Source organism: Lontra canadensis, unplaced genomic scaffold (assembly GCF_010015895.1).
Source record: "Lontra canadensis isolate GAN:19392208 unplaced genomic scaffold, GSC_riverotter_1.0 scaffold164, whole genome shotgun sequence".
Taxonomy (NCBI): domain Eukaryota; kingdom Metazoa; phylum Chordata; class Mammalia; order Carnivora; family Mustelidae; genus Lontra; species Lontra canadensis.
The window spans coordinates 1,779,324-1,802,239 of NW_022631158.1; the positions used below are offsets into that span (position 1 = coordinate 1,779,324).

The 22,916-nt window shown below is 47.8% G+C and overlaps 1 protein-coding gene across 7 annotated transcripts in view; it reads right to left on the reverse strand.

Moving 5' to 3' along the window:
• The window catches only part of NOS1AP (nitric oxide synthase 1 adaptor protein), a 260,575-nt gene that overhangs the window by 184,406 nt on the left and 53,253 nt on the right, over window positions 1-22,916 (reverse strand). For all 7 annotated transcript variants that reach the window (XM_032845453.1, XM_032845449.1, XM_032845457.1 and 4 more), the window contains one exon: window positions 3,595-3,666. In XM_032845453.1, coding sequence (XP_032701344.1) covers window positions 3,595-3,666 — 72 coding nt within the window. The remainder of the gene's footprint in view (window positions 1-3,594; window positions 3,667-22,916) is intronic.

Consider the following 22,916-nt stretch of genomic DNA (forward strand, 5'->3'; position numbering starts at 1 on the left):
AAAGGGAGAAGAGACCCGTGTCCATCAACAGAAGGACGGATAAAGAAAACGCGTTAATTATACACATACAATTGACTACTACACGGTCTCATAAAGGAAGGAAATCCTGTCACATGCCACAGCACCGATGAACCTCCAGGATATTATGCGAAATGAATCAAGCCAGTCACAAAATGACAAATACAGTAGGATTCCATTTATGAGGTATCTAAGCAGCCAAAATCAGAGAGACCAGAGTATAAAGGTGGTTGCCAAGGGCTGGGGGAAGAGGGAAAGGGAACTGGCATTTCATACAGAGTTTGTTTTACAAGAAGAAGTTTTAGAAAGATCCGTGGCATGACGTGAATGACACTACCGAACTCTACGTTGAAACATGGTTTAAACATCAGTTTAAAAATCTTGAAAGCACATTACAAAAGGAGGAAAAAAAAAAAAAAGGACATCCAGAACAGGTAACAAGAATTTTAAAAGAAAATCTATAGAGTCAGAGAACAAATGAGAAATGGGGGGCGGGGAGAGAAGAAGAAGAACCCATATTCAGTGTAGTCAACTCCGCAGTGGGGAACTGAGGAAGGAGGGGCCCATACACCTGCCGCAGCCCCAGGCCTAAGGCCGAACGCGGTCCCCCTCAGGCCAGTCACTCCCCCTTCCATGGGCTTCTCTCTATCTGCACTGCCCCATCCCCTGTCCCATGCAGAGCTCCCTAGAGATCAGGGAGAGGGGCACATAAAAGGCTTGGCAAGGCCCCCAGATGGAAGACACCGCGATCCTTCTCACGGCTGCTTCTTGGAGGACCAGCCCTCTGCCCTGGGAGGCCTGTGTCTTCGAATCATCATGAGCGTTCAGCCACCTAAACCCCGAAGTGTCCCGCCCAGCGTTGCCTTGGCACCATTCCACATACAAAGAAAGTCAGGAACAGTCCTTTACACAGAAATCCCAGGCCTTGGTTCTCGATGACTGTAATTACAGCCAAAACAACTCTTTTGAAAGGGAGAGAGGCAGAGAAAACAGCAGCCTGGACCTAGCAGTGAATTGGGGGTTTTGGGGTAAAACACACACCCAGAGTGCTTGCTGCTGCAGCGTTCTGTCTACACAAGGGCCCGGCCAGCCAGACTGAGCAGCTTTCTGGCCAACGTAGTTCTCCCTCTAACTGAATGAGCCGCTCGCTCATTAAGCACTGGAAGCAGGTCACAGGGATGGGAGCTCCTGGCACACGGCCACGCGGGCTAACAGATGACGGGGCAGAGGAGACAGGGCCACTCCAGCCCTGCGGGTCCCCACCTCCCAGGCGTGACCAGTTCTAGCAGACACCCCAGCTTTGGGGAGAGGTTTTCTACACAGGTACACTCTGTTCCTTCTACGAAATGGTGTTTCTGCTGTGGACTCCCTCACTAGGGAAGTCCCACATCCCAACCCTTTGGTTCACCAACTGGGCACATCATCACCCAAACCCACGTCCAAGAGGCGGGCCACAGAGGAGGCAGCGCCACGCTGGATGCGAGTCCCAGCTCCGCCTCCTGACGGCAACTTGACCTAGAACCACTTATTGAGCCTCCCCAAAACTCTTGTTTCCTCACCTACAACACGTGATAACATCCTCATCTCGTCTAGAGTAGTGGCAAATAATAGCTAAAAAGTTATTTCTATCCTAAAAGGCCAATTGAAGCACCTGACACACAGTATTACTCCTGACAGCTAATATTAACAGAGATACGACTCTAATTATGAAAAGGGTATTTTTTCAACATATTTCCTGTATCTTAGCTGAATAGGAAGGAAAGAGGGACGTTTTTGGTGAAACGCCAAGGACGGCCAGCCCCAGGTCCAGGCCTGACGGCTGCAACAGTGCCAAGCCCGGTGAGAGCAGTAGGCCCCCTGGCATGGGGAAGCCCCACCCGACACCCCCTAGCCAAGGCCGCTGCACTCCCTACCTGAGTGGGAAGGCCGAGGAAGAAAAGAGGAGAGGCCTGGGGACGTACTGAATGGCAAGCCTGACGCCACAGGGACGAAGGATCTCACGTGGCCTCTTGAGACCGAGTGGGGAACTGCACTCAGGCCACACACCCACCACTTCCCGGACCCTGGGACTCCTCACCACCCCTCCGAGCTTCAGTTTAACATAAAAAACGAGGGTAACAAGACCCCTACACCACAGCTTGCTGTGAATGTGCAGTGAACCCATGTGAAAGGGCTTGAAGCAACTCACTCCCACATCCATGAGAAAGGGCACTGCTGTTTTTCATAGTTTCAACAAATTCAACTTAAAAAAAAAATGCCGAAGGACTGGGAGGATCAAGGCAGTGAAAAGGTTATTTTGATTTTTTTAATTATTATTATTACTTACTATTATCACTTAACTTTTTTTTTATATTCAGTTAGCCACTGTGTGTAGTACGTTAGTTTTTGATGAAGTATTCAATGACTCATCAGCTACACACAACACCCAACACTCATCACAACACGTGTCCGCTTCCTTTTTGTAAAGCAGGCTCCACACCCAGCAAGGAGCCCAACACGGAGCTTGAACTCATGACTCTGAGATCAAGACTTGAGTTGAGATCAAGAGTCCGATGCCTCATCGACTGAGACACCCAGGTGCCCCAAAACAGTAATTTTAATAAGCTAATGAACCAATCAGAGAAACAGGAGCAAACATACTAATTTTCTTCCCCAAATTGCTGTCATTGAGCTGAGATTTCTGTGGATGGGATGAATTGGCAGGAAGTAAAACTGGCAGGAAGCCAACTAACGTGCCCAACATCTGCTATAGGTTTTCTATTTACCTAGTAGATTCTTCTGGAGACAAAGAGCCCAAACCAGGCTGCATCCGAGATGACTGATCCCACCACCTCCAATACCCACTTTCTCCAAGAAGTCCTGCAATTCCACTCAACCAATCCCCATCCTCCCTTCGAAATGTACAACTTTAAAGTAGCTTCTATTTCAATGCAGAGCAGATGGACAAATTCCTTCACTGTGCTCAGAAGACAACTTAATTCTTGTTCAATCTCTGCTCTGTGCACCAGAGTCAAAAAACAACAGTCCAGAATGTTTACCAGATGCTGCTAGAAGATCCCCAAAATTCCAGAAGAGAATGTACACATTTTCAAAGCCTAAAGCAACTGACCACGGAAATTTTGCTGAAATCCCACAATTTGTCCTTAAAAATTCAAGTCGACCTTCTTATATACCACAATAAATCGTTTCACTTCTTAAATGTCTTGAGCCAATTAACAACTAATTATCAAACGTTTTCCCTAAAATCTGAATAAACAAAGATCCTTCGCCATTCTCGCTCAGTCCCCAGGAGACCCCACACATCCTCAAGGTATGTGCATCTCGGTTCCAGAAGCAACAGGCCAGGAGATGGGGGGGAGAAGAGCGCCCCTCCCGCCATCACATCCATCTTAACCTTGGCCTTTAAATCAAGATCAACCACCCAGCTCAGAACGGCTTCCCTGGAGGGTAGAGGGAGAGGGATCTGGGGTTTGCAGTGGGCGCAGCCGTCCACTCTGATTCCCCCAGCACATCTACAGGGCCGACAGTGAAGACACTGGGGCTCGGACCCCTCACAGCCCCTCTCCAGCCACTCACCCGGATCCGGCGCATGGCAGCCACGATCTCCACTCGGCTGTTTGGTCTCGGCACATCCAGGCTTCCGACGTACTGCAGGGAGGAAGCAAGCACTCGGTGAGAAGAGGACAGCAAGGGTCCCCGGTCACAGAATGTTAGCAGAAGGACATCCAGCTGAGCTCCCTATTTTGCAAAGGAGGAAAGAGCCAAAGGGGTGTCTTGTTCGGGAATGACTCCTAAAGATATAAAAAGCCCCTGAACAAGAAAGCCCTGCTTCCTCTCCCACCCTGCTCTTGATCAGAGGTGAAACAGATCCCAATGTCCCACCGAGCAGCCTCCTAAACCAAAAAGGCTGGAATCAACCTCCCACCACTGCCTTTGGGGGAGGTACTTTGCCCGGCCTCATTGGTAAAATGGCATTTCGGGAAAGATCCAACGAGAGAAGGTATAAATCTCCTACACAAATACGCTTTACTTATATTAAAGTCCCCCACACACACACAAAAAAAGAGGAATATATGCTTTTTTTCAATGAATGGCACTTCAGTGAGTTAGCCCTGAATGTTACAGAGACCTCAGACACTTGACTAAGTTCCCAACTGGAGGAAAGGAATACCCTAATTATATTTTATTTAAAAATGTAATCTTCTGAAACAATTTTTTAATCTAAAACTTTCGAGTTATTTTTAAGACCCAATGACATTCAGGTTAATGTTTAATATACGGATACTTCCTCCCAGTTCACTATTCAAATAAAGCAGAAATACACAGAGCAAAAGAATAAAGCCCTCCCCCCACTCCCCTTGATAGTTTAACATTCGTCTCTGTGTGTGCTGATGGACAGATACATTCACAGACACAAAGGAATCTGTTTTATGTAAAAAAGGCACACTCTTCATATTGTTCTGCATGTTGGGTTTTGTTTTGTTTTGTTTTTTTACTCTGAATACAACTTGGGCATTTTTGTCGCCACATTACCTGCAAAGGCTCACCGACTGGCAGACAACTCCCCTCTCACTAGTAACCACACTGAGTCCATGACCCCATCATCTACAGACCCCAGAGCTCATCCAAGGCACTCTGTAGGCTGGACTTGGATGAGTAGGATTGCCAGATCAGAAGTACAGAAATATCTTGAGATCCGTCCTCAGTAGGAAGAAACAAGTCAAGAGGGAGGACATTTTTTAAGCAAGAGATAACCTGTTTCTCACACAGCCATACTGACCTATTGGGTCCGCCTTCCCTTTTGACATTCAAATGACAGAAAATAGCCTGGGGGATGTCCTAGGAATGAACAGCCCCCAGATAACTTAAAAGTCTACCTAAGCAAAGACCGCATTGATAGACGCTAAGAGGACAGTCATCCCCTATTTCCTGTGGTCACAGGAAAGGAAGGTTCTTTCTGAAATTTGGAGCGGGTGGGTCTGGGCTTGGACTGGGTCCTGCACTCGCTCTGTCTCAAGATCGAGACCCTGATGGACTGGAGTCCGTTGTGGAGGTGCTCATGCTTCATGCTTGACATGGATGTCCTGAAGCCATACCTGCACGTACAGCAGTGTTGATTTCCGGCCTAGTTTTGCCCCAAGGAGTGGGCTCTGTGACCCTCCCCTGCTCCCCTGGTACCGTGGTTCTGCGTTGTGACTCACATTGTTAGTGTGACTCTCTAGCTTGTGACAAGGTGTGGAACCATACCTTGGGTTTCCTTTTAATCGCCATCATTTCTAGGGCGAACGGGACAGGGCCTTCCCACGCTACTTTGGAAAGTTGGCTCCCAGGCCTGGAGCTCGTCCACCTGCTGAGCTAACAACCTTTCAAGATCCGCACTTCTGTCACCTCCTGTAGCCATCAGGCAAAAGCCTGCCTTTAGCCAAAGGCTGACGCACCATGATGGGTTCTCGCTCAGAGATGACATCCCCTTTATCTGCCTCTCCTGCAAGACACGGGGTGTCGAGGCTCCTGTGACAGCAGAGGCAGGCTGGCTCCATGCCTGAAAATCAAAGCAGTCGTCTCCAGAAGGGAAACTCGTGTTCTTTCTCCTCCCCAGCCCCCGCACTGTGCTCCTCACCTAGGTTTCTCCACCTTGATTAGCAGCCCCCAGAATACCCACTAGTCGGGTTATTCAAGCCTGAAACCTGGGGGGTCATCCTGGAACGAGCTCCTCCCTTCCCCCTCCCACACTGTTGCTACCTCATCCCACAGAACCCTTCCTTCTGGCTTCATTTGTGCAGTGTCCCCTCCACTGTCCCCAGAGCCCCTCCAAACTGCTCCCCACGAGGCGTCAGAGTGAGCACTCTCCAGCGCAAACCCGCTTGCTTCACCCTCTTAAGACCCCCCACACACCCGCTGCCAACTGCTATGAAGAGGCCCACTAGCGCCCTCAGCACGGCTCCCGCTGCCCTCCTACAGAGGCCTCCCGCAAGGCCCCCCAGGTCCCTTGCAGAGCACCGACACATGGCCACGTACAGGACTTACTTGTCACTGGTGACTCACGTCCACCTGACCGGAATCCTCCCAGAAGGAACACACCCACCCCCCCGCGCTCCAAGAAGGGGCAGGAGAGGCCTGAGCCCCGGCCTCTAACTGGTGCCCCCTTCCTCCCGTCGGCCTTCCCGGCTGTGCAATCCCCTCACTGTGACTCCAGGAACTCCCCTAATTTCCATGTCAGCACCTGAGCTGGACCCAAGCCAGACGTTCTTTCGGCAGCACCGCAGCTCCCGGATTACCAGGACGTGAAGTAACATCAGCCCTTCCTGCCGGCCGGCGCTTAGCCACCCGGCACTGGGGAGGACTTCGGTTAAGATTCTGTAGGAATCCCTGCTGGGGGGCATCTCACAGGGCTGCTATTCAGAACACCTACCACTCAGCTTAAAAAGAGAATAAAGGGGTTTTTAAAATATCCAGGCCTACTTCTTGTTCATGAGCATCGGGGGGGGGGGGGGAGGGGGGGGAGCCTAGAAGGAAGATGTAATTTGTAGCGGGCAATCAAGATACGCGATCACCTGTGTTGGTCTTATCTGCGGCTTCATCTTCCAGATAAGCAGGAGGTGGCTGCAAAAAAGGTTAACCCTAGGGACTTCAGATATTTTTTGTGAGTTTCTAGACGACCTCAGCCCTGGTACTAGATTAGCACCTCCCAAAATTACATTCATTTTCTGGTTTCCAGGTTCAGGAGATTAACTCCAAGAGACACGGATAGACTGCTCAGTGCACAGGGTCTCCTGGGGCGCGACCCACGACACTAAACAGCCGTGAGACCTGACAGCCACCATGGACTGGCTAGACGTTGTGCCATCGCCTTCTTCAGGAGCGCCCTTTAGTTTACAAGGTTTCTGCCAACTGTTTCCAGACACCAAGAAAAAAAAGGATCACACACACAAAACTGATTTTGCATCAAAAATAAATATCAGGTGATCCTGCCTCCAATAATGCTGGAGGAACTGTACCACCAGACGAGGCCTCCGACAAGCAATAAATAGGAAGTCTGGGCAAGATTATTAAAAAAACAAACAAACAAAAAAAACCCCAAACAAACAAAATGAAACAAACAAACAAAAAAAACTTTGCAGAGAGTGTACAAGGACTGAACTGAAAAACCAACTAGGATGTTAATTAATCTTAACGTGTAACGTATCAGTATTGACTCAAACGTCCCAAAAGCACCCCCCTAATGCAAGATGCTAAGAGGGAAAACCATGTGTGTACGGAGGGAGGGCGCATGGGGGTGTGGAGGCAGTAAAGGGTATATGGGAACTCTGTCCTTGCCTCCCAACTTTTCTGTAACCCTAAAACATGAAGTCTGTTACTTGAAGTCATAAAAATAAGTTTGAAGGCACTGGAGAGAGACCAAGAACAGGCAGGGCTTGGCAGGGAATCATCCCTGAAAGGAAGCAACTGCCCTACAAGAGGCTCGGTTTGCGTCATTTGCACAGAACCACTGGCTGGAGCTGGGGCCCAGGAGCCCAGACAGACAGCCTGGGCGGTCTGGACGCCAGAGATGGGAGAGCCAGAGCAACCGGAAAGTGGGGGGGCACAAATCCCCAACAGAAGGGGGCGCTGCAGGGTGACCTCCGGATGTCAACCCAAGCAGGGTTCGCGGGTGACCTCCAAACAACACATGTGCATGGGAGAGTCAAGGAGCCCAGGAGAAGGCGGCAACTGTCCACCCCAGGAGTGGCAGGTTCGGGATTTAGGACCAGCCACATCCACCATCATGGAGAACGAAAGTGAACACTCGTCCAAGGAGAATAGCTGAATCTTGCGTCAAAGGGCTGTTGAAGCCCTACTGCCGGGCCAGGACGGGCAAGGCCATGGGGAAAGGCCACAGGGCCACATTTTCAGGGGCAAAAGGAAAAGGGCCTCCATAAAGGGGTACAATGTAAAGGTCTCTACATTCTGCCTTCCCAGTTCTGATCTTCTGAAAACCACTCAGTTAACCAGCCTCAGCCCACGGCAGATGCCACATGAGATTGAGGAGGAAGCCACTCCTGCCAGAGAAGGACAAGGAAGCCCAAAGCAGAGAGCAGAACGCAGAGGAAGGGCGAGATCTCCCAGCTTCTGGCCTCCTCGCCTGCACCTGGGCCAACGCTCTCCTTTCGGGTCCCAACCCAGCTTGGCTTCTGTTCTGTCCCCCTGCCTACCTTCCAAAACACCCCCCCGCCCCCTGGTTTCCTGGCCCTACTGTGTCCTCTTTTCAAAAACACGCCCAAGCAGTTTGATACCCTGCGGGAATCTAGAAACCGCCAGTGAGGGCCCATCTGAACTAGTCCTTTAACCAATCCTGTCCTGATACCTTCTAAAAACTTAGAATCAGGGGTGCCTGGGTGGCTCAGTCGGTTAAGCATCTGTCTTTTTTGCCTTCGGCTCGGGTCATGGTCTCTGGGTCCTGGGATCAAGCTGCATATCAGGCCCCCTGCTCATTGGAGAGTCTGCTTCTCCCTCTCCCTTTGCCCCTCCCCCCTGCTGGTGCTCTCTGCCAAATAAAATCTTTTTAAAAATAAAAACTGAGAATCACAGAAGCAGAGCTCCCTTCCAAAATGAACCTTAGAAAGCACATTCAAGAAGCCGTCACAAAAGAACGGTTAAAGAGGATTGTGTACAAAGTACTTCGCGGGGTGTCCTGCTCGCCTTCCTACACGTCCGCCACTATGACCTGCCCAAATTGCTCTTTTTCCCATTCGCCCTTTGGTTTCCTTCCCAGCATTTTACGTGGTCTGCGGTTACGGGCTGTGCCTCAGCCACATGGTCATCATTGGCCTTCCCCAGGAGAATGGGAGCTCCTGGAGAGCCAGGACCTTGCCCTCTCCATCCCCGTCTCTGTCTCCCCAGCCCTCAGACCATGGCCTGGCCGAGTCAGACTCAAGCATCTGCCCAGTGCAGGAGGGGGCAAGCACAGCCCGCAGGGCTTAGGGGGCCTGCCCAAGTCACAGGTGGCCCAGGGCAGGGCCAGGGCCCAGCAGCCCCCACGCCCCGCTCCAGGCTGGCGCCGCCACTCCAATGGGAAAAGTTCTCCCGCAGCCTCAGAATCAGCTCCTGGTGCACAGCTGAGCGTCCCCGCCGAGCGGGATTATGAATGTGACCTGGGTGAAAGTTCTCGCTTCATTTAGCATCGAACAAAGCAGCATTAACGGCAGGCGGTGGCGGCCCCAGATTCCAGGGCGCACACTCAGCCAATGACCTTCTACTAACTGCTCTGGGGGAGGGGAGGAAAAACATTGCCTCAGGGTGTCCCCTGCCCCACTTCTAAGGCCTGCTCTGTGGTCCCCAGGTGGGAGATGCACAGGGTGGGGGAGCACAGGGGGTCCGAAGTACCCATAGAGACATTTATCAGTCTACTCACCCCTGACAGCAATGAGGCAGAAGCCTCAGGGGCAGGGTCCCCCCACCCCTCCTCTCCCTATACACACACACACACTCAACCAGAAAAGCTTCCAAAATGCTTGAAATGCAGCTGCACACCACGTCTTTATTTATTTGTAGTCTAAGAGGAAAGAGGCATTTATATTTCTTCCTCTCTCTCCCAGCCCATCCAAAAAAGGAAGTACTATTTGAGGGCCATCTGATGTGACTGTGTCACTATTGATCAGGGGCTCAGCGGGGGCCGATGAATGTGCCGGAGATCACAGCAGAATCCTTCCTGCTCCTCACGCGAACCGGGCTGGGTGCAAAATCATCATGGTGACTTGTCTTTATGCTAATGCCATGTGCCTCTCTAAAGAGACAGCGGGTCGGACTGAACCATCCAGCAAGCCCATGGAGAGGCTCTTTTGGGTTCTTTTAGTCCATTAGCAAGAGCTTAGCTGGGTTGGCCTCATTATTTCTCTTTATTATAAGGATCTGAGGGATCTAGGCAAAGGGGAGAGAAAAAGCCGTAAGACAGGAAAAAATGTTCTGCGCTTTCAACCACCAGCTCCCAAATGAAAGCCTCAGCGCCACATGACAATCTGGCTCAAGGGCGAGCGGCGGCGACCAGGAAGCACGTTCTGCCCTGCCCATCTGGAAGGCTTCCTTGGCCCATGGGTTACTTCTTCTCTGGGGGGATAAAAAAGGACAAGGGGGGGGGACACGGTGACAGCCATGCGAAACACGGACCCAGGCTACAGGATAACTAAGTCACCAGCTATAAAACAACCAGGTAAACCAGGAACGGGGAGATGAACAAAAATACCACGAGATTAGAGGAACAGACCCCAAGGACAGAGCTAAAGTGGCCATTAAGGGCCATTTGATCCAAACATCCGTTTTACAGAAGGTAAAACTGGGCTCAGAGAGAATCGAATCCCAGCTGAGTGGCAGGATCAGAACCAACGTGCGTCTAGCTACTGCACCCCCCGCCCCAGACACAGCAGCGGGGTGAGCACAGTCAGCGCCCCACCAAGGCCTGGTCCACGACATTGAACTCAGGTGGGTCTGGATGAAGAGGCCTGTGCACAGGCACCCAAATGGTCACGAGCTCAAAAACAAACCAAGGAAGCACTGCAGGGCAAGGGTAAAAGGACGAGGGCTCACTCTCAGATTCCTCCAAGGACTTTGGGAATGCAACTGTGGAAACACAGAAGACCCTCGAGACGATGCTGGAAAAAGTCTCCTGATTCTCCACATAAAGAACAAAGGCATTCACCTCAGGGCAGCACCAGCATTCTGCACCAGCTGAATTCTAAGTATTTAACTTCTCCAAGCCTTTGTCTTCTCCTTGGAACATAGCCAGTATCTGAACTGCCTCAACGTCCAGGGTGTCCTAGGAATCAAAATTAGATAACACAGACAAAAGTTCCATAGTTTCTAAAATACCACATAACTGGCGCACCTGAGTGGCTCAGTCGGCAAAGCGTCAGCCTTCAGCTCAGGTCATGATCTCGGGGTCCTGGGATGGAGCCCCGCATCAGCCTCTCTGCTCAGGGAGTCCGCTTCTCCCCCTTCCTCTATGATCTCTCTCCCTCTTGCTATCTCTCAAATAAAATATTTTATAAATAAAATACCACATAACCATAAAGACAGGATATTCTCTGTGTCATTATGTTCTTGCTTTATGGGCCAACAAGGTGTTGAAGACACAGAAATTGTAGCTTTACAATAATTGCCTCTTGATTCTCACAGACTAATAACCGGACAAAGCAAAAGTTGATCCAACATGTCATGGAGTCAGTGGAAGGTGGAACCAAGAACTTGGTCCCTCAGGAGCAAACAGGAGTGAGGAGGGGAGGGGTGACCACCAGGAAAGACAGTGTGACTGGGCCACATGGACAGTTGACAAACACCCCCACCCCTGCACCAGGAATGGCCACCACACAGGCTCGAAGAACCTCAGGGGGTGGATGCCGATTGAGGTAAATACTTCGCCACATCTCCCTCCCAACTGACTGAGCCATGACCTCCCCAGAGGCGGGGAGGCAAGATCTCTAACCCACTCATCATTTACCACCATCGCAGAATGAAACCCCACAATCTAGCAAAATTTCCAGATAACTGGAGGTACCCCAAGGAAATATTCAACTTTTCTCTATTTTGAATGGTCTTGAGTAGAGTCTTCCTAAAATATATTATACTCTGCCCCAACAATGGAGATTCTGTAAGCTAGAACTGAATACATTTCTTCAGGATTCAGAATAACCATTAAATACATAATTTACTGTGTAAGTCTTATGGCAATGAGAACAGGCTCCAGATTACTATTATCCCTCTGAGTCCTTGAGGCTGATTTTAGAATTGAATGCTTCCTACACTGTTAGTGGCAAGAATGGTAACAGCAGGCTATATATGCTTCTGCCTTTAACAATACTGTCCCAAATCCTCAAGAAAGTACTAGCAAGACAAATCCACCAACCTATAAAAAGGATTATACATGGTGGCCAAGTGTGATTTATCCTGAGAATATAAGGTTGGCTGAACACAGGACAGTTAACATATCACTTAATAAAATAAAGATCAAAGGCCATTCAATCAATCCAAGAGACAACAAGTATTTGATAAAATCTAATACCCTTTCATGATGAAAATACTCAACAAACTATGAACGGTAGAAAACTTCCTCCACCTAATAAAGGGTAATAAGCCAATAAATGAACCCACAGCTAACATCATGCTTAATGGTGAAAGAGTGAATGTTCTTCCCCAAAGATCAGGACCAGGTCAAGGAGGTCTGCCCTTATCACTTCTATTCAACATGATCTGGGAATTCTAGCCAGCCAATCAGGCAAGAAAAGAAATCAAAGGCATCCAGATTGGAAAAGAAGTAGCCAAATTATCTATTCATAGACGACATGATCTTGGATATAAAAAATCCTAAGGAATACACACACACACACACACACACACACAGAGATTCAGTTAAGGAGTCAAAATGAAATTAACAGGAACACCTGCCTGGGTGACTCAGGTGGTTGGGCCTCAGCCTTTGGCTCAGGTCATGATCCCAGGGTCCTGGGATTGAGTCCCACATCAGGCTCTCTGCTCAGCAGGGAGCCTGCTTCTCCCTCTGCTGCTGTTCCCTGCACTTGTACATGCATATGTTCTCTCTCTCTGGCTTATAAATAAAATCTTTTTTAAAAATGCAATTAAGAAAACAATTTCATGTACAATAGCATCCAAAGAAATACTTAGGAATAAACAAGAGAAGCATAAGACTTATACACTGAAGCTTACCAACACCTCTACAAAATTCAAGACCTAAATCAGCAGGAAGACTTCCTATGTTCATGGATTGGCAGATTGAAAATGGAAGCACTCCCCAAGTGATCTACAAATTCAATGCAATTTCTCCATTAATATCTATAAAACCTATTTATAAACTAGCACTTCTAACATCAAAAGTGTGGGTTTTCCATACCAACTAATTCTCCGATTCTCTGCAAACACCAACTGGGTGCCCTACAATTTAATCCGATTCTGACACTCAATACCCAGAGTTAGCACATGCGCACAGATTAAGAGTTCAGCCCCACAAAACTTCCCCCCAATTCTGATGCTGGTTGGAACTCCTGAGCCTCCCATACTTCTGACCAACCAACCGTCTCTAAGTCAGGGATTCCTATGATCCCCTCACAGGTCCAATAATTTGCTTTAACAGCTCACAGAACTCAGGGAAACACTTAGTTACTACTACCAAATTATTACGAAGGATACAAGTGAACAGCCAGATGAAGAGGGACACTGGTATGTGGGAAGGGGCACAGAGCTCTAGGAAGCCTCTCTGGGCAGGCCTCCCTTCCAACATCTCAATGTGTTAACCAACTTAGGAGCTCTCCAAACCCATTGTTTCGGGTTTTTATGGAGGGTCCACTAACAGGCATAATTAAGTCACTGGCCATTGAGACTGAATTCAATCTCCTGCCTCTCTCCCTTCCCCTAAGGTCAGGAAGTGGGGTTCAAAGTTCCAACCTTCCAATTACATGGTCGGTATCTCTCTCACAATCAGCTCCCATGCTGAAGCTTCTAGGGGCCCACTAAGAGTCACCTCATTAATATCAACTCAAGGTAAGGTTGAGAGAGGCTTCTCATGAACAATGAAAGATGTTCTTCTCATGCTTCTCATTCAGGAGATTCCAAGTGTTTTTAGGAGGTCTGGGCCAGGAAGCAGAGACCAAATAGATATTTACTGCATTACAGTATCACAAAATCCAATTGGCTTTGCAGAAATTTGCAGAAATCGACAAGCCTATCCTAAAATTCACGTGGAAATCCAAGGGACCCATAATAACCAAAATAATCTTGGAAAAGAACAAAGTTGTAGGACTCAGACTTCCCAGTTTCAGAAATCACTACATGACTACGGAAATCAGTATAGTGTGGTACTGATATAAAGCTGGACACATAAATCAATGGAATGAAACTGAGAGTCCAGAAATAAATCCTTAAATTTATGGCCAACCGATTTCTGACAAGAGTGTCAAGACAATTCACTGGAGGGAAAAAAAAAAATGGTCAACAACAGTGCTGGGACAACTAAATATCCACACGCAAAAGAATGACGTTGGACTCTTACCACACACTGTTGTGTAAAATTAACCCAAAACCTATCACACATCTAAGCATTAAAGCTACAAAATTCTTAGAAGAAAGCACAGGAGTAAATCATGAGCTTAGATCAGGCAATGGTTTCTTAGGACACCAAATGCACAAACAGAAGAAAAATGAACTGGACTTAATCAAAGTTAAGAACACTTGTGCTTCAAAGTGTTCTTTGAACAAGAAAGTCAAAGGACAACTGGCGTAATGGGAGAAAAATATTTATAAGTCATATCTGAGAAGGGACTTTATCCAGAATATAACTCTCAGAACAATAAAAGACAAACAATCCACATAAAGAATGGACAAAGGATATGAAGAAACAGTTCTCCCCCAAAAGATAAATGGCCAATAAGCACATGAAAAAACGTTGAATCATGAGTCATTAGGGAACTGCAAATCAACACTACAATGAGATCCACTTCACACCCACCAGGATGGCCAAAATAAGCCCTAAAATAATGAGTGTTAATGAGGATACGGAGAAAATGTAATCCTCATACGTATCTGTAAAAAATAAATAAATAAATAAAAATTAAAAAAAAAAAAAGTGCAGCCACTTTGGAAAACAGTTTAGCTGTTCCTCAAAAGGTGAAACAGAGTTAACATTGGAACCAGCAACTCCAATGCTAGGTATGCACCCCCCAAAAATGAAGACCTAAGGCCACACAAAAACTTGTCCATGAAGGCTCACAGCTGCATTTTGCATAACAGCCACCACAATGGGAAAACCCCACATGTCCATCAATGGATGAATGCATAAAGAAAATGGGGCATGTTCGTGTATTATTATTAGTATTATTATTATTATTATTATATAAAAAGGAATGGAGTGCTTATACGTGCTCCAGCGTGAATAAATTCACCATGATGCCAAGCGAAAGCTGCGAGTCACAGAAGACTCCACGTTATAGGAAATGCCCACAATAGGCAAATCCATAGAAACAGGAAGTAGACCGGCAGTTGCCAGGAACTGGGGGATCAGTAATGACAGTTTTCCTTTGGGGAGGATGGAAACAGTCTCCAATTCCACAGTGGTGGTGGCTGCACCCCGGTGTGAACATACTTGAAACCACGGAGTCGTACACACTTAACACAGTGAATTGTACGGCAAATAAATTTATCTCAATAAAACTGTGATCTTAAAAACACACCCATGAGAAATGACTGTCATCCTTTTGATTTGCTGTGGACAGGAAGGGACAATTACAGCCCAGCTGGGTTCTGAGTGAGCTCTCGAAGGCAAGGCGATGACCCTCCCCGGCCACTCCAGCTGCTCAAATGCTCTTCTGGGCCCTTCTGCACTGCTATCATCTAGATGCTTAAATTCATCAGATAAAGCATTCCTAGGGAAAAAGCGAGCTATAACTGTCCTGAATTTTAGTTCTCTTTCGAGAAGATATATTTCCCATCCCAATGAATATGCCTTTTTCCCACATTGAACGAGTACAGCAATCTCATTTCATATTCCTACTCTCCGATGCCATAAAACGAAAAAGCAGTTCACAAAATAGATTATTTCTGTCTCATGCTGAAACTTCTCAGAGTCTCAACACCATGACATTTTAGGGACTGCCTGGGTGAACCAGGCTCACTAGAGGTGATCCCAAAACACAAACAGCACTAATCTTCTAGGCAGAAATGGGTTTTTAAAGACCCAGCAAGAAAAAAAGATAAAATAATATATTATACATTTTGCAACTAAGAAATTCCAATATTCAAGACCACGACTGAAAGGGGGGAGAAAAAAAGAAAAAGAAAAAGGCTATGCCATGATGAAATTAAGAGAAGGAAGTAGATTTCAGGTTTGGAAGGAACACAGATCATGTTGCCCAACACACACACACATACACATGGAATTATTTTTAATTTATATTCAATTAACTAACATAGTGCATTATTAGCTTCAGAGGTAGAGTTCAATAACTGTATTATGTGATCCCCAGCGCTCATTCTATTAAGTGCCCTCCTTAATGCCCATCCCCCAGTTACCCCATCCCCTAACCTCCTTCCCCTCTAGCAATCCTCAGTTTGTTTCCTATGATTAAGATCTGTTATGGCTTGTCTCCCTCTGATTTCATCTTTTCTTCACTCCCTTCCCCTATGCTGCTGTTTTGTTTCTTAAATTCCACATGTGAATGAAATCATATGTTTCTTTCTTTGACTTATTTTGCTCAGCATAACACACTCTAGTTCCATCCACGTTGTAGTAAATGGCAAGATTTCAATCCTTTTGATGTCTGAGTAATATTCCATTATGTACATGAACCACATCAATTTGATCCATTCCTCTGTCAATGGACATCTGGGCTCTTTCCCTAGTTTTACTATTGTGGACACTGCTGCTACGAACGCTGGGGTGCAGGTGCCCCTTGGATCACTACACTTGCATCTTTGGGGTAAATACCCAGTAGTGCAATTGCTGGGTTGCAGGGTAACCCTATGGTCAACTTTTTGAGGAACCTCCATACTGTTTTCCAGAGTGGCTGCACCAGCTTGCATTCCCACCAAGCAGTGTAAGGGGGTTCCCCTTTCTCTGTATCCTCTCCAACATCTGTCATTTCCAGACTTGTTCATTTAGCCATGCTGACCAGTCACACCTGGAATTTTTTATTTATTTATTTATTTGACAGAGATCATAAGTAGGCAGAGAAGCAGGCAGAGAGAAAGGAGGAAGCAGGCTCCCTGCTGAGCAGAGAGCCTGATACGGGGCTCGATCCCAAGACCCTGGGATCATGACCTGAGCTGAAGAAAGAGGCTTTAACCCACTGAGCCACCCAGGCGCCCCAACACCTGGAATTTTAATCTCTTCTGTAAATGCCTGCCATGTCGTCAACCAGCCTATGCTTAAATAGCACTCCTGATGAAGAGCTCACTACCTCGGACAACAGCTCTGTGAGAAAGTGCTCCTTTTTATGGCAAGCAAAAATTGGTCTCCACAAGGATTCAGACTCTACTCTGTCCCCGGCAGCCAGAGGCCTTCTGTTCCACACACCCCGGCTCTTCTGATCTTTAGAGTTCAAAGGGCGTCGTGAATAAGCCTCCACTGTTCTCCTCGAACAGGTGTCTCAGGTGCTAGCATGGCCCCGCCGAGTGCCCTCCAGCAGGCCAGGGCAGGAGGAGGGGGGCAGCCTAAATGAAGAGAGAGTGAGGAACAACAAGGTATGTGAGAAGGAACCAGGGAGGGAAACCAGAGGCGCCCATGAGAGGCACTTTCCCCCAATGCCAACCAAAGCCCAAGCTGCAGCGGGTACGGAGCTCCAGGCACCCTAGTCCCTCAGCGCGAGGCTCAGCCGTCAGGCTGCCCTGGTCTTTAATCCACATGCAACGGAGACCCCGGGTACTGGGTCCTCATTCTTACACAAGGAGTTGAGAAAATAGAGGTATTGTGTACTTTCCCTTTGAAAGAGGAAATAATGCAGAGACAGACCACTTATTACTAAGAACCAGGGAGGCAAAGATCGTCTCAGGTGACCTCTCACTTCTTGCTTTCGATCCCTTCCCTCATCGTCCCGGGTACCCTGCATCCGGCCCTCCTCCCGGGGCAGCCGTGATCCTCTCCTATGACTTCTTTCCCCTCTTCCCTTGGCCCCACCAAGACTTCCCTGTTTGGTGTTCCAAGTCCCTCCCCCCAACTCTGCACACTGTTAACTCTTTACATACACTAACCCCTGCTAGGACAACACTGGCAGCAAACGGCCTGATGAACTAGCCAGGCAGGCCAGGTGATGCATTTACCTTCGCAGCATCTCATGGAAATGGAGTATCCTCACATGCTAGTCACCAGCCAGGGTCTCCAGGCCTGAGTGTCAGCTCAAGAGAGTGGGTATCTGGGGACAGAGATGCCTTTTAACTAAAGCCTTCTAATCACAACATCTTTTCTGGCCAAGGGCAGGTGGTAGCTCTCCACGGAGAGTTTGAGGCTGGAATTATGAACTCGTATGGGGGAGGTAAGCAAGAACCCAGGCCCTGGAGTCAGATCTGGATAAATATCTAGGTTTCAGTTTCCTCTTCTATAAAATTGGACGGAGTCTCCCCTCCTTGCGGAGCCACTGTAAAGATTCAAGGAGATAAACCACATACAGTGCTGGGTTTTTATACCTTCTCAGCTCCCTGTAGGTTAGTTCTCCCTGTTATACTTGGTTCACTCATCAGTGGTGAGTTTTTATTCGATTCTTAGATGAACTGTGTCCTCCCTCACTAGACCACCATGACAAGGGGCCACTGTGGTGATCACCACTGTATCCCAACACAGCTCAAGGTCTGGCCCCTCAAACCAATGACCACTAGTAGCTTTTCCTGTTAAGCAAAAATCTTTAAGATGCTGTACTCTTACTACTTTTAGGCAATCCCATTTGTTAAGTTTGTATCTAATGACCCAAGGAACCATGGTGATCCCCCAACAGTCCTCACAGCAGAGTCATTAATCATCGCCAGCACCCATCCTTCGGCAAACACTTGAGCAGTGATGTGTCAGACAGGGTCATCCAGGTAATCTAGAGAAAGCAGGAAGTCTAAGGAATCAAGAGTCACAGTAACAATTCCTCTCACCAAAAGGAAGAAAAAAATGATAAGCCACAAAGATAATCAAGAAGTCCAACTGAAGAATCTGCAAGGGGAGCGAGACAGGAAGAAATGAGGGGAACATGGACTATGAAAACAGTTTCCAAGAGAGAAGAAATGATGGAAGAGAAGCGCAAACACAGGAGAGCATCTCCAAAGGCTTTCCCCTTCCCCCTCTGTTTCACTCCAGCTAGGAAATACACTGATGTACAATGATCAAGTTCTTGCTCCATGTCACCCAGTTAGTTACAGACTCCAGGCAAGACTATGATCCAGGTGTCCTGGCCTCCAAGTCAATGCTCTAAAAATCACAGGACAGAATCACTGGATTCTGGTCTGGGCAGTCCCAAACCCCCACTCTGCCTCTTTTAAGCTGGGCTACCAACAGGAGTCAACTGGTCAACCTCACTGTGCTTCCTCTTCATGGGAAATGGAAACTTGCAGGGTTATCAAGGGGATTACATGAGACTGTGAGAAGAGTATGTTGTAGCTCATCAGAGCTCTAGTCCTTTATTAGAAAGTTACAGAGCACAGGGCACTCGGATGGCTTGGTAAGTTAAGTGTCTGACTCCTGACTTCAGCTCATGTCATGAGCTCAGGGTGGTAAGATCAAGCCCTGAGTCTGGCTCCACACCCAGGATGGAGTCAGCTTTAGACCCTCTCTCCCTCTTCCTTGCTGCCCCCCCCCAAAATAAACAGATAAATCTTTGGAGAAAAAAGTAAGATAAAGAGCACGTTTTATTTGCCAAAGATCAGGGAGGCAAGAAGAGACTGTAATGGTGGAGGATAATAACAAGGAATGACCAAGCTCTGTCCTAACAAAGAACTAGGTTTGTTAAGGATTGACCTTGAACAAAATATGAAAGGAATCAGGTTACAGAAAAGCAAAGTGGTCCAGGACAGGGACAGAGGATTTGCAGGCAAAGGTCTCTCTGGGACACAGAGAAATGCTTTAGAAAACAAAAGACAGACTGTGCCAAACCTGGCCTAAAACCTGAACATCATAAGCCACACTGTTCACCTTCCGGTCTGAGATGCCAACAAACCACAGCAAGGGTTTGGATTTGTCTGATGAAAGACTTAAGGAGAAACTGGTATTTTAAGTGAAGATTTGTGTGGACAGGTGGAAAAGATGTGCCTTACATACCACAGAGTTAGCAAACCCTTTGAGATGTCCTCGCTAGTGGTCTACCTCATCCTTGGAGCTCTGACAGGTTTGGAGAAGAGAACACGAGGAAGGGAATGAGAACAAAAGCCAGCCAGCTGGGCCAGAAGGCAGCCACTGGAGCAGAAGGAAACGCTGCAACAGGTGCTGAGCCAAGACATTGGGCGTAAAGGAGCCTTCCGCCGGAGGCTGACCTGTCATAAAGGGCACGGTTCCTGGAGAACGAACGGCAGGGGCAAGGGCAGTAGGGGTGAAGGTCAACCAGATGACCAGCCATCTCAGTTTGCCTAGAGTGGTCCTGGTTTTAGCACTGAAAATGCCACATGAGAGGGATCCCCAGGCAAACCCTGTCCCTGTCTTGGTTGGTCACCCCAGATACAAGTGTCCCCTAGCCTGGCCTGCCTAGCATGATGGGAATGCCATGGGTGCCAGCAGCCTTACCAGCCAAGCATGCCACCTTACTGGAGGGCCTTCTCAGTGCCTCAGCTCCTGGGGAAAGGTATAGGAAAGGAAGAAATAGGAGTGAGCAAAACCAGCCCCTTGGGATGTCTTGCAGGCACCATCTTGCCAGTTCCCAGGATGCCCCCTGAAAAATGGCACTCAGCCACACCAGCTTCTTCCTCTATCATCTGCTCAGGAATGGGGAGGGGGTCAAATGAACAAAGTAAAATGCTATTTGAGGACACAGCAATTAGGGGCACCTGGGTGGCTCAGGTCATGATCTCATGTCCTGAGATAGAGCCCTGCATTAGGCTCCCTGCTCAGAGCAGAGTCTGCTGGTCTCCCTTCCCTCTGCCCTTCCCCACCACTTGTGCTGTCTAATTTAAAAAAAAAAATTTAAACTTTTAAAAAAAGAACATAGCAATTAATAACCACATTAATATCAATGTATTTCTGTACAAATTCCAAGAACTGTAAACCCTTCAGCCAATACCACAGTCTTATCCTGTTGGGCCACTCTTCCCACATACACAAAACCAAACCAAAGGAAAACCATGACTCCATCATCACCACTCTCTGGGCTTCAGCCTCCCTAAACAAGAGTAAGAATTTCCACTCCTCTCACCCTCAATAGGAACAGAGTGTGTGTGAGGCCCAATGGAGTGATCGATATGAACGGATTTTGAAAAGCATAAAGCCCTACAAGAGTAAGAGGGGATACGGTTCTAATATGGTGGAAGTGTAGTCACTAGGTCCTTGCCCGCCAGGATGGGGTTGCAGGAGGTACAACCAGAGGGAGAAGGTAGGGTAGAGCCAAACCAAAGCACCAGACTTTCTGGGCCAGGGACAGACTCTATGTTTCTACAGCTCTTCCTGGTCTTGGGAGGTAGAGCCACATGCTCTCGTTGAGGGGGACCACCTTCAGACACTATCTCTCTCCCAGAAAGGGATAGGCAGGGGCAGTTCCTAAGATTACAACCATAAGGCATCACCAGACTGTTGGCGCTCTTGGGCTCCACTTTGGCAGAGCTTGGAGGTGCCCTCATGGAGTGGAAAGGGCCTACATCTCAACATCACATACGGACTATGGGGTCTCAGGAGACTTACTCACCCTCATGGAGTGAGCCTTGATCTCCTCATCAGACAACAGAGAGAATACCTCAGTGAAGGCTCGGGTATAAAAATTAAATAACATACGTAGAGCATAGAGAGCAGCCTGCCACATGGAAAGTCTTCCATGAAGGGCTCTGATGTCGAAGGAAATACTTGAGACCCCGTGGAATCCCCTCCCTCCTGGGGCTCACTGCCCTGCTGCCCCAGCATGGTCAGCCCAGAGATATGGGGCAGAATGCCTTCTGGGACTGTAGGAGGATTCACTAACGGCCTGTGAAGGCCACAAGTCTACTCAGTTGATAGTTTTCCTTCTGGAAAGATATAGAGCTTTTACCACAGGTTTATAGGACTTGGTGAAATGTGGCAAAAACCACAAGACCAATCAATATCTGTGTTCTTGCCTTACTGAAAACACACAGCTTGGTGGCCCTATCCAACCCCCGTAAGATGATCTTGTGGGTTCTGGTCCATAAAATGTGACTAGAAGTGATGCGCACACCCACCAAATCTGGTTATTAAAAAAGAGATTCTCACGGGACATCCTTGCTGTCTTTCCCATTCAAGGAGGGCAGACAAGACAGCAAGAGTCTGGGTCCCCATGGATCTAAGGACTGTGCGGTGAGAAGTGAGAAATACCAACCAATATAAACCACGGAGATTTTGGTGGGTGGTAGCCAGCCTCCAAGAAGCTCTAAATGACTCACCTCCTGGTGTTCACACCCCGGTGTAGTTCCCTCCGAGTGTTAATAGACTGATCTGAGTAACCAGAGAGAGGGGACAGAAATGACAGAGTACGAATTCTGTAGCTGAGTTTTTAAGACATTACCTCTCTCTCAATTCACTCGCTCTGGGGAAACTAACAGCCACATCATCAAGACACCCATGCAGCTCTACAGGCAGGTCTATGAGGCAACAGCCAGCTCCAATTTGCTAGCCATGCAAGTACGCCATCTTGGAAATGGATTCCCCAGTCAAGTCTTCAGAGGACTGCAATCTCCTAAGAGACTTGGAGCAAGAGCCCCCCAGCTAAGCTGCTCCTGGAAACTTGACCCACAGAAACTAGGTGACATAATAAATGATTATGGCTGTTTTAGGGAGCTAAATCTTGAGGAATTGGCAACTAATACCCAATATATTTGTTGAATTAGCTGAAGTAATTTACCAAGTCAATACATTTTGTATCCAAAGGAACTGTCCAATGCATTCTATTCCTTCAGGTTACACGTACCATTCAATGTGAGGGACAGAGAATAGACTCCACTGACCACACCAGCACTCCCACTTACATGTTCTCTTTCTCCCACGGATATAAAGATGCTCATATACACAATCCAAGATAAGCCACAGCTATTGTGACTTTATTTCAGTTAAGTAGGGTGTTCTGTCTGTGGATTCATGGATGGGGAGGAGCCTGAGCAACCCCAGGGGAAGTGCTCAGTGTGCGTCTCTAACACCATAGTAAGACAGAATCACGTAAGTATGCACGCACACATGCGTATGTTAAGGCATGGGAGAGATCCTGAGAGATCATGATGGAGAGAAGGCATCAGGTTTTTGATGA